The sequence below is a fragment of the Pan troglodytes genome, chromosome 14 (genome assembly GCF_028858775.2).
Source record: "Pan troglodytes isolate AG18354 chromosome 14, NHGRI_mPanTro3-v2.0_pri, whole genome shotgun sequence".
Lineage (NCBI taxonomy): Eukaryota > Metazoa > Chordata > Mammalia > Primates > Hominidae > Pan > Pan troglodytes.
The window spans coordinates 87,021,801-87,039,193 of record NC_072412.2 but is presented as its reverse complement, the minus strand read 5'-3'; the positions used below and the strand labels follow the sequence as shown (position 1 = coordinate 87,039,193).

Genomic DNA, 17,393 nt, shown 5'->3' with positions numbered 1-17,393 from the left:
TTCAACACTTTCTTTTAAAAAAAAGTTTTGTGATACATGTGTCTCCCAAATTAAGGAGATGAAATGAACTCTGACATAGATTGCATGGGACTCTTTTCATGCTTTTAGGCCTATATAAAGAAAGAAGGGTTAAATGGTGGGTTATTTTAATTCTGAGCTATTAGATTAGACATTCTATAGTCTGTGAGAAGTAAAATGTGAATCATAGCTAAGGGCAATCCAGGCAGAGAGACTATTGTAGCTGCCCAAAATGACATGCTGCAGAATCTCCACTCCTTGTATAGCACACGTACCTCTGTTAAAAATCTTCCTTTTCATACTACTTTGGGAGCAAGGAGTAAGCATATTTTATACTATACAGAGCATGCCATTTTGGTGGTAGCATGGTTATAAAAATTAATATTTGGTCCCATAAATTGAATTGTAGTAAAAATTTACACCATATTCTGTCATTTCAAACTGTGTGATACTAATGTTCTCTTGTCCTTTCCTCCCAGCAGGGGTGCCTTTAACTTACATTCGAGGCAGTGTATCTTTATTTTTAATAGAAGTACATATAAGGAAATATGTACTTAAATCTTTGAAAGTTTAATCACAACTAGTCACTTACATTTAGACTCTGACATTTACTCATAAAATGTTTGCTAAAAATTTAAATGCAGAAATGGGAGTAATACATGTTTTAAAAAGCATCTACTGCAATCAGGATTCTTTACTTGTTGATATAACAGTGCCTACCACGCTGGCCATGAGGCATTGAACATCCCCTTTTCAGATATGTTTATGTAAGTAATTTGCCGTAGAAACATTTCTGTTTCCTTCTGCTTTAAAAATTTTGTTATAAGTCTCAAAATCTTGTGTATTTAGTTCAATAGAATGAGCACCAAACTTGATGTCAGGGTAACATGGCTGAATTATTAGTTCTCTGGATATCTAGGCATTTTACCAGTAACCAAAGATACAATATATTAAACTTGTGTCTTTACAGAAGATGAATTCAGAAAATTGGGCTTAAGAATACATAAAAATGTGTGTTTTCTTCAGGAGTAAATAAAATAATCTATAAGAAATTGTTTTGTTGCTCTTTATTAATTTCCTTGACATACTGCTGAGCTTTTCTTGCATGCCAGGTTTAATATTAAAAATTATTCTAATATCTTAGGTATTTCCTTATCTTCAGTCATTCTTATACACAACCCACATTTATAGGCTACCACCATTTCTTAGGTACTTTTTAAATTCAACTTATGTTTAATTCATCGATATGTTAAGCTGTAATAGTCATGAGATCATGAGTTTGATGTGCCAGATTTTACACTACTCCTCAAAATGAAACATTGGTATAAAAGTAAAAAAAAAAATCCAGTTATAAAAAAATGAACAGATTGAAATGCTCTGGCTTATGAACAGTCTACCATCCGAGGCCATCCTGAAATTCACATCTTTACCAATGACCGAGCTGTGGCCAATAGCTTAGCTGTATGGTCTAGTAGCTGAGTGGCCTCAGAGTAGACAATCCATGACTGGCATTGTGGGGTGCTTCCCTTTGGCGATGCATTGCTGGTATCTGCACCATGTGGCCTATCTTCATGTTCTATGTCTAGGCTCATATCAGTTGCCAAGATCTTGTCTCTAAATATATGAAAAAGGTTGATGAGCTTACCCACATTTCTGCCCTTGCGGTAGAGAATAAGGTACCTGAACCAGCTGTCTTATCCTGTACACACCTGACTTCGGGGCATCTTAGACAAGCTCAACTATCAACTTGGAGTAGCATCACTTGGACCTCTCACTCCCATACCAGCAGACAACAGACAGCTGGACTAATTGAGAGCATAAATGGGCTAGTGAAGAAGGTCCTTCTTCGAGAATAAGCTGGCTGCTGGACTCATTCTTGACCAACATCTGCTCCTGGTGCTGGCCCATATTAACAGCTACACATTGGGGCCTGCTACTCCTCGTCTCCAAGGACTTGCTGTATTTTCAAACTTTCTGCCTTGTCCTTTACTCTGCCCTGCCTATCCCAATGTGGAACAACTGGATTTTGATGTTGCCACAGCTGTTGTTGCTGGCCCCATGACAGGGGCCCTCAACTAATGTTTCGCCTTGTCTGTCCCCTTGGGGATGCTCCCCACAACTTTGGGCCACCCTCCCATGGACACAGCATCCCTTCAAAGGCTCCTTAACTCTCTTCCTCCAGTTAATGTTACTTACCAGAATGAACGTGCTACTGGCCACCCTACACATGATTCTACCTCCAGATATGGTGCCCACCACGTTGCTGCCATGCAAAGTCCTCTGAAAACCAACTCTGCAATCAACTCTTACTGAAAGCAAGCCAATTACTGGCAGCCACGGGAACACATTGAGCCTAAAATTCTTAGAAGCTCATTGCCTGACCTTTGTTTATCACAGTAAGTTAACATGGGCAAATAATATTTGGACCCGTAGATAGACATACCCTTGCTCTTGCTATTGACACCACTGCTTTTGCTAATTAGCATTTTTCCTTCTGAGCCTCCTCTTCTGTGGGCTGTGGAACAATTGCGATGATAACACTCTGCACAATGCTCAACATTGGGAACCTTTCTGTAGGGGCCTCCCACTTTGTGGTTTGGTTACTACTAGTTTCACCTCATCTGCCACAAACCCCAGATCAGCAACTGCCTCCCCTGTGCCAATGAGTACCCTTTGGGTCATTACCACCAAAAATTCAATAACTGATCAGTGAAGACAAGGCTCTGCTCATCTTACTAAAATATCAGCATGATTACATCTCCACTCTTGAAAGTCGTACCCTGCCCTGTGCTCCCACTCCTACCATCAGGAAGCTCATGAGTTGTGTTCCCATATACTGTCCCAATTACCAACTCTCAAACACCATTGCCATGCTTCTGCACTGGGACGAATCAGACCTTCTGTAGATTCATCTCCTGAAGCCCCTTCCGGAGTGGCCTGACTTGGCAGTGTCCCCTTGTCGGCCCTGCACTGATAGAATTCTACTGTGTTACTTAGGAGAGTTTTGCCCAGATTGAACTGATCTTTTCACTTTGATTGTTTACCCTGTGGGGCCTCCATCACTGGGTTCGCAAAATGCTAACAATTACTAGTGGAGGAAGGCACTTGCTGCAATACAGACCTCACAGCACCATATCCCTGATGCCTGTGTCATTCTTGTGATACGTGGAAACTGGGACATCACGGTTACTTCTTTCCCTCCCCTCAGACTCTACCAGGTGAATGATGCTGTGGGCTAATATCACTGGTTGCTTAACCATATTTGGCCTCCCTGTGTCATGTGCCTTCATCTCTGCTTACAAAAATTCCACTTTCTTCCAACACACCAGCACATAGCAAAGATTCCCTTCTGATCAGCTTCCACAGACACTCCCTCATCTTTCTTCTTAGCTTTTATTCAGACTCTTCTAATGTTGTAGCAACTTTACAGGCAAAGAGCTTTTTCTACATTCACCCAGCTCATAACCCCAGCTCAGGTCTTTCCCATCTGCAAGGAGCTGCTTCATGAACAATCACTTCTATGCCTTGTCCTCACAAATTCACTTCAGGGAGGTCACTACCAGTGCACCTCCACACTTATCCAGCATTGCCAGGTCCCCTGCTTTGTCATGTGCATGATGAATATTGAGCACAGACTTTCTACCTGTTGGAAGATACCTTTACTGCTATCATCCGTGCTGTGCCCAGGATGGTTGCACCGCTTGTCCTACTAACCCCAACTTCATCACTGCCTGGCAAGACTTTTACTGGTGTATTTGCCCAGTATTTTCTTGGACCACCTACAGCATCATTTCTATGGCCTGTGATGCCTGTAAACACTTGGCATCTCAGTTGTACTTGGCAGTATTCTGGAATGGACAAGACCTGAAACTTTGGTTTGATTGGTCAATCCCCACAAGCAAGCTTTGCATCTGTGACATCACCTCCAGTGCATAGTGTTTCCAGACCTTACTATGAAGTTCTGAAACCACCTGGTCTTTGTGCTCTGCGCTGGTCTGCCATTGCTGTGCAGTCAAGACAACTCCAACCTGCTGCCATCAACCTTGTTCAACTTCTTTTGCCTTTCTATGTAATAGTGTTTTCCAAACCCTAGCATGCCTATTGCCTTTTGTTGCTTCAGGTGGCCAGATATTCCACATCCAAATGTGGCTTCTCCAGAACTTTTCACGAATGATCTTAGCGCAGAAGCTCACAAAGCTATCCTTGCAAGAAGAGCTTAGATTCCCTTTATGACAGAAATACCTGGTAACTGACCTGGACTGAAAACAGGTAAAAGAAAGGGGAAAGTGTTACCCAACTCTGAAATTGGTCTCCAGACAGAGACTCTCCTGCCAGTTGGTCATCTGAACCCCTGACTGTACCTGGCTTATGTTGCCGGTCTGCTCCTGCTATGCATCTTCTGAGTGCTGCCAGAATAAACTGCTTGAACACTAGATGGTATCTGAGATTCAACTTTGATGTGGATCAAACCTATAGGGAGAAGTTGCCTGGTAGACTACAACCACCCAAAACCCCCAAACACAACTGTTTCTTAAATGTGAAGATATATTGACAGAGAATGTAAAAAAGTGGCAAGATTAAATGCTAATATGCAAGTCATATTATTTTTCCTTGCATGTGATTCTTCTATACCTGTTTTATGTCACTGTAAAATGATAGCATATGTCTAATTTAAATTGGAGAACCTTTGAGAATGCAAATATACTAAAACATGGGAATTCTTTCCTAGCTCATACCTGGTATAACATCATTTTCTAGTTCTTTCACAAAGAAATGAATGAATGGAAAATTAATTAACTTGTTAAGCTCTTATATGCATTAGTCAATTTGATTTTATTATTTAAAAATAATTACTAATCTTAGGTGCTATTTTTCAAAATTTTATATATGAAATTTTGAATTAAGGGAGGTTCAGCAACTGGCCATTATCACATATTTAATAAATTGCAGATCTAAATGTCCTAAAAAGATAGACCAAAGATATCTGTTATATATATGAACCAATTAAAAGTTTCACTTTCAATAGTTATGGTGGGAAATAATATCTGGTCTTTAACTCATATAATAATAGTAAACATATAGAAATACTAGAAATTACTCATTCATTTAATTAAAACTTAACTATTTATTTTGCTTTTTTTTTTAGAGACAGGGTTTTGCTCTGTCACTCAGGCTGGAGTGCAGTGACATGATGGTAGCTCACTGTATCCTCAAATTTCTGGACTCGAACAATTCTCCTACCTCAAGCCTCTCAAGTAGCTAGGACTATAGGTGTATGCCACCACACTAGGCTAACCCTTCCCTCCCTCTCTTCCTTCCTTCCTTCCTTTCTCCCTTTCTCTCTCTCTTTTCTTTTCTTTTTTTTTTTTTTCAGATGAATTCTGTCTATGTTGCCCAGGCTGATCTTGAATTACTAATCTCAAGCAACACTCCTGCCTCAGCCTTCCGAAGTGCTGGGATTCTATGTGTGAGCCGCCATGCTTGGCCCGCAAATATTTATTGAATACATAATTTTTGAAGTAATGAAAAACTGAAGTCCAAAGATTTTTCGTTGTGATTTAAAATAAGATTTAAAACTATTGTCATATCCCTATGGAAATGAAGCAAGTGAAGGAGTTTTGTATTATTGAGAGGTGACAGCGTGCTGGCAGTCCTCAGAGCCCTCACTCGCTCTGGGCGCCTCCTCTGCCTGGGCTCCCACTTTGGCGGCACTTGAGGAGTCCTTCAGCCCACCACTGCACTGTGGGAGCCCCTTTCTGGGCTGGCCAAGGCCGGAGCCGGCTCCCTCAGCTTGCAGGGAGGTGTGGAGGGAGAGGCGTGAGCAGGAACGCGGGCTGCGTGCGGCGCTTGCTGGCCAGCTGGAGTTCCGGGTGGGCGTGGGCTTGGCCGGCCCCGCACTAGGAGCAGCCGGCCGGCCCTGCCGGCCCCGGGCAATGAGGGGCTTAGCACCCAGGCCAGCGGCTGCGGAGGGTGTACTGGGTCCCCCAGCAGTGCCAGCCCACCGGCGCTGTGCTCGATTTCATGCTGGTCCTTAGCTGCCTTCCCGCGGGGCAGGGCTTGGGACCTGCAGCCCGCCATGCCTGAGCCTCCCATCCCCTCGGTGGGCTCCTGTGCGGCCCGAGCCTCCCCGATGATCGCCGCCCCCTGCTCCACGGTGCCCAGTCCCATCAACCACCCAAGGGCTGAATTGCGCGGGCGCAGGGCACGGGACTGGCAGGCAGCTCCACTGGCAGCCCCGGTGCGGGATCCACTGGGTGAAGCCAGCTGGGCTCCTGAGTCTGGTGGGGACGTAGAGAACCTTTATGTCTAGCTCAGGGATTGTAAATTCACCAGTGGGCACTCTGTATGTAGCTCAAGGTTTGTAAACACACCAATCAGCTCAGGGTTTGTGAATGCACCAATCGACACTCTGTATCTAGCTACTCTGGTGGGGCCTTGGAGAACCTTTGTGTCTACACTCTGTATCTAGCTAATCTGGTGGGGAAGGGGAGAACCTTTGTGTCTAGCTCAGGGATTGTAAACACACCAATCAGCGCCCTGTCAAAACAGACCACTGGGCTCTACCAATCAGCAAGATGTGGATGGGGGCCAGATAAGAGAATAAAAGCAGGCTGCCGGAGCCAGCAGTTGCAACCCGCTCAGGTCCCCTTCTACACTGTGGAAGCTTTGTTCTTTCGCTCTTTGCAATAAATCTTGCTACTTCTCATTCTTTGGGTCCACACTGCTTTTATGAGCTGTAACACTCACCGCGAAGGTCTGCAGCTTCACTCCTGAAGCCAGCGAGACCACGAGCCCACCTGGAGGAACAAACAACTCCAGAGGCGCCGCCTTAAGAGCTGTAACACTCACAGCGAAGGTCTGCGGCTTCACTCCTGAAGCCAGCGAGACCACGAGCCCACCTGGAGGAACAAACAATTCCAGAGGCGCCGCTTTAAGAGCTGTAACACTCACCGCGAAGGTCTGCAGCTTCACTCCTGAGCCAGCGAGACCACGAACCCACCAGAAGGAAGAAACTCCGAAAACATCTTAACATCAGAAGGAACAAATTCCAGACGCGCCATCTTAAGAGCTGTAACACTCACCGCGAGGGGCGTGGCTTCATTCTTGAAGTCAGTGAGACCAAGAACCCACCAATTCCGGACACATTATGACCTTTGTTTCCTGCCATGGAAGAAAATTTAAATTCCCAGGCTGAAGAAGCAAATTAGGCCTCTCAAGCAGAAACCAACAGGTAAGAAAATAATAATTAATAAATTTAGGGTCTTTTGTTCTTAAAATTTGTGTACTCAGGCATTGAGAATCTTTGGAACATGAGATAGGGAAAACTCATCCTTTTGTAAGAAAACCTTCAATCCTGAGGCCATGAATTTTAGCAGGAGAAGCACAGGATTAGCCTTCCGATCCTAACTCTCTTCATGCTATCACTTTAAGGAAATATCTTCAAAAATTATAGTGATTAGTTTTTATCACTGTGGGGATATTGATATTCATACCATGAAGTGATTTTTAATTAAATAAGAAAATAAATATAACAAAACTGTTGTAGCCCTGACTTAACTTTTATTTACTATAAACAGCAATAAATTTTATTGCCTGGAAATCAAACAAGTTTTAGATCTAGTGTTTGTGTTCCTGAAGTTTATCATATGATTTTTGAGAAACATTACTTTTTATATCTACAGATTAATGATATAGTATTGTATGTGATATATAAAAAGTGAGTGGTAGGATTAGTGAATACTGTAAGCATTTTTATGTAGCTGAGGTGTTCAAATAAGGCTTTGTACAGGGTGTTTTCTTTGCTCTTGTAGTAGTAGAAAGGGAGTTAATGCATAAATCAACTCAAAAGGTACTTTCAAAAAGGGGCATAAAATGTTTTCAGCAGGTGTATAGGGATCATGATAGAGAGAGATGCATGTAAACTTAGCAAGGTAATTCTAGAATATAGAACCTTTTGAAATATTTTGTTCAGGAATTTACACTGGTTCTTTCCATGCTTTTGAATATGCCTGCTTTACATATTACATTGAAACAGGAACTTCATTATGGTTGAAACAAACAAACAAAAAAAGCTTTTTATCACCCAAGAATATCATTATACATAAAAAAGAATAGTTATACGTTCAAATATTCTGTAATTCTATTTACCATTTAGATTCATGTTAAAGGCATACCATTTGCATTAGTAATGTCAGGAGTACATTTTATTGCTTTGGCATCCAAATGTATTAAAACAAAAATAATTCCTTTAGTAGATTAAAATAACAATGTTTTTGCAGGTACATTTTACTACAAAAATAGCAGTAAATTCAAAGAAAATAAAATGTTAATAAAAATAAGATTTTTAAGGATTTTTTTTTCTTTTGAAACAGGATCTTGCCCTGTTGCCCAGGAGTACAGTGGCAAGATCATGGCTCACTACAGCCTTGAACTGCTGGGCTCAAGCAGTTCTCCCAACTCAGTCTCCCAAGTAGCTGAGACAACAGGCATTCACCACCACAGTGGCTTTTTAAAAACTTTTTGTAGAGATGGAGTCTTGCTGTGTTGCTTAGGATAGTCTCAAACTCCTGGGCTCAAGTAATTCTCTCACCTTGGCCTCCCAAAGTGCTGGGATTATAGGTGTGAGCCACTGCATCTGGCTTAGTGTAAATTGTTTACAATAAAACACAACAAAACAATTTTGGTTAGTAGAAACAATTTGTTGTTGTTTTTCACTGTAAATTTAGAACACAAAGATAAAATGCTGTAATTATTCAATTTAATATAGTGAAATGACATGTCACACCTGTTAATAAACATTGTGATTGATAAAAAAGCAAATTCTTATTTTTTATATCAACCAAAACTATTCCTTTGTTTTGCTGCCAGTATATGTTGAACCAGTTAAGATCCACTGCAGATGGCAACATACTATCACTCATTTATCTATTCATGACTTTATTTATTTGGACTAGAGAAATGAATTCAGTCATGTGATTGACATCCTGATATGGTTATTTAGAAAGATTTTACTTTTTTACATAAAGAATAAAGATTAGATTGAATGCCAAGAAATCAACAAGAAGACTACTGCAACAATGAGTTAGCAGAAGAAAAGGGAAGGGGGCATAGACATATAAAAAAGAAATAATAATGTGATTGAGTAATCCAATTAGATATAGGAGAGGAGAAAATTTGTTTATGTTTTCCAATATTCTCATATAAAATGTCAAATCATCACTCACTTATTTATAATCACCCCCTGTCCAATCTAAACTTAAACTTCCTTGGCTTTCCTCAATTCTTCATCTCGTTCTCTTCTAATTTGTAATTGGAGTGAGTCAGTTCTATAAAGAAAACCCACTTTAGCAGTTTGAAGAAAAAAAAAAGTAATTATAAAGAAAATCAGAGACTTGCACATGATCCTTCAAAGAAAATGCTAAAAATACTGAGTGAAAGTCCCATTGAGACTTTTCTGCTTCACCAACCTGACATGGGTGCCGTATTTTGCAGTACCCAAATCTTTTTCACCACTGCTCTCAAAAGCCAGAGCCCCCCACCACCATTGCCAAATACCAGGATTCCCAGCAGTCTCTATGCCTTCATTCTTGACCTTTAAAAAAGTGTAAATGATTAGTATCTGGGATAATGAATTCCTGACTTCTGTCTTGGAAAGCTGGACCTAATGTGACAAATACTCAACTTTAATAATGGGTTCTCAAATCAAATGACTCCAAGCAGCCAGCATGCATGGGAGAAATCCAGTTCAACACTCAGTTCTGCTCATTCTTGATCAGTTACTATTTATTTGACTTTTCCAAGATGTTTTCTATCTACTTTTTCCAAACTGTGAAATAGCATTACTGATAATCAACTAAGAAAATCAATTTACATAAATAGATATGATGATATAATACCTGAATTAAACTATTACTGTGAAAGTTCCATTTACATTCCAAATAAATAAAATAATTTGACATAAAGTTACACATTTTGAAATTGACTTTGCACTTATTCAACATTAATTATGTATATGTATATTAATTTTCAATTTTTGATATGGTGGATTTCTCATTTGTTGTGTATGGGTGTGTAAGTGTCTGTCTGTATAAATGTGTGTATCTGTGTTTGGAAATAAGTGGATAGCTGCTCTTAAATAGACAAGGCTCTTGAGGATAGTGAAGTTGGTTTCTGTTTATTTTATGTTTTCCGATAATACTTGTATAAGTCTCCTAGAATTGCCGTAAGATATTACCACAAACTTGGTGGCTTAAAATAACAGAAAGGTATTCTCCCATAGCTTTGGAGACCAGAAGCCCCAAATCAAGCTATCAGCAGGGAAGTACTACCTCTGGAAGATGCAATGAAGAATGCTTTTTTCCCTCTTCTGGCTTCTGGCAGCTCTGTATTACTTGGCTTCCTTGGCTTGTGGCCACATCACTCCAATCTCTGTCTCAGTCTTCACATTGCCTTTTCCTCTATGTGGGTATCTTTTGTTACATCTTCTGCCACTTATAAGAACATTTTAGATTTAGGGCCTACCAGGTAATTCAGGATGTTCTGATCTCAAGATCTTTAATTATATCTGCATATATATTTTTTCAAATAAGGCTTTCAGGTTCACTGATGCTAGAGATTCAGATGTGGACCTGCCTTGTTGGGGGCTATGGATAAAACCACTAGAGTTTATAGAGCTATGGAGGATAATTTAAAATAGTATTGAATGCCAAATTTTACCCTCACTTACTCATTTATCATTGATTCCATCAATCTCTCAGCAAATACAATAGAATATCCACTACGTATGTTCCAACCCTCAAGATAGGCACTGGTGAAATACAAAAGAACAGGCAAAAATTAATGTCTCTATAAAGCTCATAAGTTGATTACCTAAAAAGCGTATAATTTATAAAATATTTATTTTGCTTCTTGAAAACCGGAAGGAGTTTATAGGAATGAATGCAGGAGGAAATGACACCAGAGTTGAGCAGTAAGAGGTGAGTGGAATAGTGTGTATCTGGGATATGAAGAGAAAAGCAATTACTTAGTAAAAATTGACATGCAAATATTTATGAACATTTTTTGTCTATTTTCTTCATTATTTCAATCCAGTACATTTGAGTATAGTAATAATTATGATAAATTTAATACATAGCTTGTACAATATTATGTTTATTGCCAATATATCAAATTTATTTTTCATTGAGTAGAAACTAGTAAAACACAGAGTGCAAAACTAAATCAAAGCCATTTGCAAAATAGTACTTGTAAAAACTGACCCAATTATTTTTAAATACCAGTATTTTTTATTTAAAAATGTATGATAATATTAGAAAGACAGACATTTCTGATCATATTATATTAAAACAGTAACTGAACAAATATTATTTATGTTGGAAATGATTTTCCTGAGCTCCCAATATGTTTAATTCATGTGAATGACACTAATAATAATTATATATAGTATTATTTCTCTGAGAAGAAAGATTTTGCAGATCTTTCACATACTCTTTTGCTTAGATGACACTACACTCTCCTCAATGTTCAGAATTAAAAGGTTGTTGGAATTTGGCACTACACTGAAAAATACGATTTTGACAAATGCCTCATGAAAAAGGATTTATTTACATATATTATAATATATATATAATATAATGTAATAACACATCACGTGACATGTCAGAATTATCCAATTGCTGGAAGGGGATCACAATTCAAGGAACGTGTGCAGCCTCCAGAATTTAAAAAAGGCAAGAAGGCTGGGCACGATGGCTCATGCCTGTAACCCCAGCAGTTTGGGAGGCCGAGGCAGGTGGATCACAAGGTCAGGAGTTTGAGACCAGCCTGACCAACATGGTGAAACTTAGTCTCTACTGAAAATACAAAAATTAGCCAGGCGTGGTGGAGCATGCCTGTAATCCCAGCTACTCAGGAGGCTGAGACAGGAGAATTGCTTGAACCTGGGAAGCGGAGGTTGCAGTGAGCCAAGATCATGCCACTGCACTCCAGCCTGGGTGACAGAGCAAGAGAAAGAAAAAAGAACGAAGAAAGAAGAAAATAAAAAGAAAGAAAGAGAGAGAGAAGGAAGGAGGGGGAGAGAGAGAGAGGAAGGAAGGAAGGAAGGAAGGAAGGAAGGAAGGAAGGAAGGAAGCAAGCAAGCAAGCAAGCAAGCAAGCAAGCAAGCAAGCAAGCAAGCAAGGAAGAGGCAAGAGAGAGATTCACTCCTGGAACAGAAGAAACTGAAAGAAAATAGGTCTGGTGATACCTTGATTTTAGCCGTGTAAGACCCATTTTGGACTTCAGACCTCAATAACAATAAGATAATAAATTTTTGTGGTTATAAGCAACGAAGTCTGTTGTAATATGTTACAATAGCAACGGGAAACTAACACAGATTTTGGTCACTATGTGCTAGGTAATTTTGTCGCGGATCTTTTTCCTGTAGAAGACTGAACTAATTATTAGAGCCTGACTATCAAGGAATTATTGTATTAGTTGTTTAGTTTAGGAGTAGATAACTCCTACATTGCCGGTAGAGAAGCACTTGGGAAGTCATCAACCGTGGCTCAATGATTTGGTATCTAAATATTTATAACCATATATTATTCCTCTTTCCTGTGTTCTTCTCTATTATAACCAAGTGCAAGTTTGGGTAGAGCCCTACTATGAATTGTTTCTGTAAATTTTGCCACCAACATAGATTTTAAAATGTATTGCTCATATTTTTTCCATCTTGCCATGGCATGATAGTGTGAAATAACTCAGTTATGTTATTTTCAAAATGAAATAGTAAAAACTAAAGATTATATTATGCTATTGAGAGCAATATTCTTACTTGAGATTTGCAATATGTACTCTTGTCAGTGAAAGCATAAAATAACTATTTTGAGAAAATTTCTTGTGTGCTATGTATGTTATGGCTTAGTTCAGTGTTTAGTTGCCTGTTACAAGTGGTCACAATGTAATAATAATTAAATGTTAATTTAATAGCAGCATTCTGAACTAGATTAATATGAAAAATGGTGAGCCATGAAAAGCATTTGGACTATAGCATTATTGAATATTTTTAAATGTTCTCTCCTATCCCCACTGAAATAATAATTTAGTTTTACACTTTGGTGGTTAGAGGCTTAATGCTATAAGAGTTCTGGCTAATATAAATTGCATAAATCACACAAAATGTCCCAGAACACAATGCTCTGTGGCTGACAAGAACTGTATTTTTAGGCATTTTTTAAAAAGAATCGAGTCCCAGGTATTTAATCAAAGAACATAGCCAACAATCTCTTGCTATCAATTTATATTACATGCATTATAGCTGCTGCTGCCATCAGTAAATTATCACTTTCTATAATGCATTTTAAATTTCATTTGACCTTGATAAGATAAAGATATTTTTTCCTGTTGAAATTAACATGCTGTTCACACCTTCACCTTTTGTCTTTCGAAAGTACTTGACAACACGATTGTATTTTGAAGAAATCTATGTTTTTAAATAGTCTGTGTCCTATGTGTTGATTGTAGGCAATGATAAAGTGAAGACTGAATACCCATTTGTTAGGACAATTTTTCATTCAAGAGTTTCTTGTAAAAAATAATTTGTTCTTTATTTGTTTTCTCTTTCTAAATTTTTACTATCAGGGATTCATTTTTCACTATAATCAACTCAATTATCCCTCCTTTTTAAAAGAAAGTAGAACTGCTCCTGCTACATACATTTTCTTTGCTGGCCCAACATCTAATTAATTCCAGGAGAAAACCTCTTTTCATTAAGTAATAGCCTGTATGTGGCAGGCATATTTCTAAGCCTTTCTGCAGGGAGAAGGAAATAGAATAAGTTCCAAAGAACTGTCTGAATTTACAAGCACGCTGGGAAGAATCTGAGGCAAAAAGTAGATTGTACCCACCTGCAACAGGTGAGGCAGGCATTCTCCTTTCTGTGGCTCTACCTTAAATAAGCATTCATTAAGAATTCTTAATTCAAAAGAACAAATCTTCTTCTAACATACGTGTGGTATTAGGTATTATTTAACAAGTACACAGCAGTGATGTTGCCCTAAAGGAAATACCATGCAGTGCTTGAGAACTCAGAAAATTCCTGTTTTCAACAGGAATTTTGAAAATGAGAAACAATAAATTAAATATGAAAAACAAAAAGTTATAAATGATATATTTAATGTCACAATTTTATACTCTTCTATCTTTAACTCTATCCATTATCACTCCTTGTACACATACTCAGATTATTTTCCTCATTTATTCAATTTCTGTAATTTATATCAAAATAAAACAATAGTACTTTTACATAACAATTTCCAAAGCACTTTTATATGTTATTTGTGACAATCCTTAAACTCTGGTAGAAGAATAAGTAAAAGAATTTCCTTATTCTGGCAAAAATATAAAAAATTCTGCTACATAAAGACATATGGTCAAAGAGTTAATATATTATTTATAAGTATAGTTAATAATTCGTGGGTCTTATTTTTTTTGATAGATTTTATTTTTTATAGTAGTTTCAGGTTCATAGGAAAATTAAGTGAAAGGTACAGAGATTTCCCATATACCCCAGCCCGTATACATGCACCATCTCCCTCATTATCAATATCCCCCACCAGAGCAGTATGTTTGTTACAGTTGATGAACTTATATTGATACATCATCATCACCCAAAGTCCATAGTTTACATTAGGTTTCACTCTTGTCCTAGATTCTATGATTTGGGGCAAATGTAAAATACAGGTATCCACCATTACTGTATCATTCACAACAGTTTCACTGCCCTAAAGACCACCTGGGCTCTCCCTATTTATTCCTCCCTTCCCCAACCCCTGACAACCACTGATCTCTTTACTATCTCTTTGCTGTCGCCTTTCCAGAATGTCACATGGTTGAAATTATACAGCATATACCATCTTCCCATTGGCTTCTTTCACTTATTAATATACATTTGAGGCTTGATAGATTGACATTTTGGTACTTGCAAGTTTTGGCAATCACGGTAGACATCCACATGCATGTTTTTGTGTGGACATAAGCTTTAAACTCCTTTGAATAAATACCAAAGAGCATGATTGATTAATCATACAGTAAGATTATGTTTAGCTTTCTAAGAAATTGCCAAACTGTCTTCCAAAGTGGTTGTACTATTTTGCATTTCCAAAAAATGAGAATTTTGATTGCTCCAGATCCTTCCCAGCATATGACATTGTCAAGTGTTTTGGATTTTGATCATTCTAAGTGGTAGTGCATTGTTTTCATTTGTAATTCCCCAATTATGTATGATGTAGAATCTTTTTATTTTTAGCAATGTGGTTTCCATTTCCTCTTCTTGAATACTTTTTTTTTAATTTGAGGAAGATTGATTGTACTTTCAGTCATTATGCCCTCACCATGATTGGCCAATCTAATACTCTTTCTCTGAATTTTGAAACCTTAACAGCATTATTCAAATAAAGGAAATGTTTGATGCTCAATCATACGTTTGGCAGCATCTGGAAGAAACTGGACACTACAATCCTGTATTCTGGAGGAACTCTGGTCCCTGTGTTACCTGCATCTCCTTCTTTATTTTTTCTCTCAATTTTGTGAGCTCCTCTATGTTCTTCCCAGTAATTTATTTATTGCTTAAGTTAATAAAGGTCTCTTTCCCATGCTTGCATTTAAAAAAACTTACATAGTAAGAGATAGTCAAATAATTTGATAGTGGAAAAGATAATGTCACAGGATCTTTGGGGTGTCGCTTTTCTGGCCAGAAACCTCTGTGGCTGGTGGCACCTTTACCTGAGTTTTTGTCCTGTGTCCAGGAAGAATAAGGTACTCAGTCAAGTGGAGGGTGAGTGAGAAGAGGAGCTTTATTGCGTATTAGAACAGTTCAGAGGAGACCTGTAGTGGGTAGCTCCTCTCTGTAGGCAGGTTGTCTCATTGAGGGTTCAGCTCTTGGCAGAGAGGAGGCCCTGGAGTGGGTGGCTCCTCTCTGCAGCTGGTAGTCCCAACATCTCTGCAGATCTCTGCAGGAGCTACCCTGTCTGCAGCTGGTTGTCCCATCTGCTCAGCTCTGGCTGAGTCTGGGGCTTTTATGGGCCTCCAAGGAGGGGAAGAAGGGCATGCTGATTGGTCCATGGGTCAAGAAAAGGCACCACAAATTCCCACACAAGTTTATGGGACTAGCAGCCCAGCCCCCAGCTTTCAGCGCCTCCCTGTCCTGAAGGTGGGGCCTCACCAGGACATGCCCCCTTCCACCCAGGAATCTGTCTGCCACCTGCTGCCACTCATGGCACTTAGAGTTGGTCCTGAATTTGCCCTGAGATCAGAGCAGATACCAACAGCAGGGAGAAGTCAGGCAGCAGGAGCAGGAACTTCAGAGCCTATGAGAACAAGGCGGCCTTCCTGGGCCCCCAAGAGTGCAGTGATGCCTGATTTGCAGCCGCAGGTTGGGCAGCTGCTGTTGTGCCCAGGAGGCAGGGCTCCTAACTGCTCCCAGCCCCTTAAGAGCACAGGGAGGCTCTGATCTACAGTCACAATTTGGGCAGCTGCAGCCCCACTATGAAGGGGAGGCTCCTGCCTGTGTCATGGAGTGTGCAGCCCTGCCCACGCCTCCCTGCTGCAGCTGGCATGATGGTAGTGGCAGGTCATATGGAGCTGCTGCTGCCATCAATAGGACTAGAAGACAGATTTTCAGACACCACTTCCACTTTGCTGAGACAACTTATGCAAATACTTAGCACAAATTTTGAAATCTGTTAAATGCTCAATAAAAAAAATCCCTTAATACATACTCACACATATATCAATATTGCAATCAATAGTAAAATAAAATATAGAAATAAAAATGTGTTTTCTTCTTTCAGTGTATCACAAACTCATGAAAAATTTCATAGACGTCTCAGAAGAAGCAGTGAAAAATATTGGTTCTGAGAAGCAATCATCAGCCAGTAAGTTTGTATGTCATTTGGTGCCAAACAACCTTAGGTCTTGTCCCAGTTTTATATGATTTTGACCATTCATTTAGTGTATTTAATTTCCACTATCACTTTTTACAATGGGATTATTGATTCTACTTATTTTATATGTCTGCTTTATTATTAAATATCTGACCTAAGGTCTCTAAGTGCATAATCACATTCAATGTTCACAATATTCTATGGACTTTCTAGGCTCCCACATTAAGTGATACAATGCATGTAAAATACTTACATAATACCTGAAAAATAGAAATTATCCAAAAATATTACTACTAATATTATGGAAGTTATCATGTTTATGAGGAAAATATTCATCAAATTATGAACCAAATGAATGGTTTATAAAATAAAGGAATGATCCAATGTCTGGTAGGCATATAGTAGACACCCTTTACTGGCTGATTCAATAAAAAATGAGATTTGCAATTATGG

The 17,393-nt window shown here is 39.0% G+C and overlaps 1 protein-coding gene across 1 annotated transcript in view; it reads right to left on the bottom strand.

Annotated features, from left to right (window-relative positions):
- Positions 1 to 5,389: 5,389 nt before the first annotated feature.
- LOC134808242 (T-box transcription factor TBX1-like) overlaps positions 5,390 to 17,393 on the bottom strand; it is an 83,468-nt gene continuing 71,464 nt past the window's right edge. The window contains exons 3-4 of the mRNA XM_063792652.1: positions 10,745 to 10,825; positions 5,390 to 7,179 (exon numbers count right to left, since the gene is read on the bottom strand). Of these exons, the coding sequence (XP_063648722.1) occupies positions 5,743 to 6,186 (444 nt within the window). The 5' untranslated portion in view covers positions 6,187 to 7,179; positions 10,745 to 10,825 and the 3' untranslated portion in view covers positions 5,390 to 5,742. The remainder of the gene's footprint in view (positions 7,180 to 10,744; positions 10,826 to 17,393) is intronic.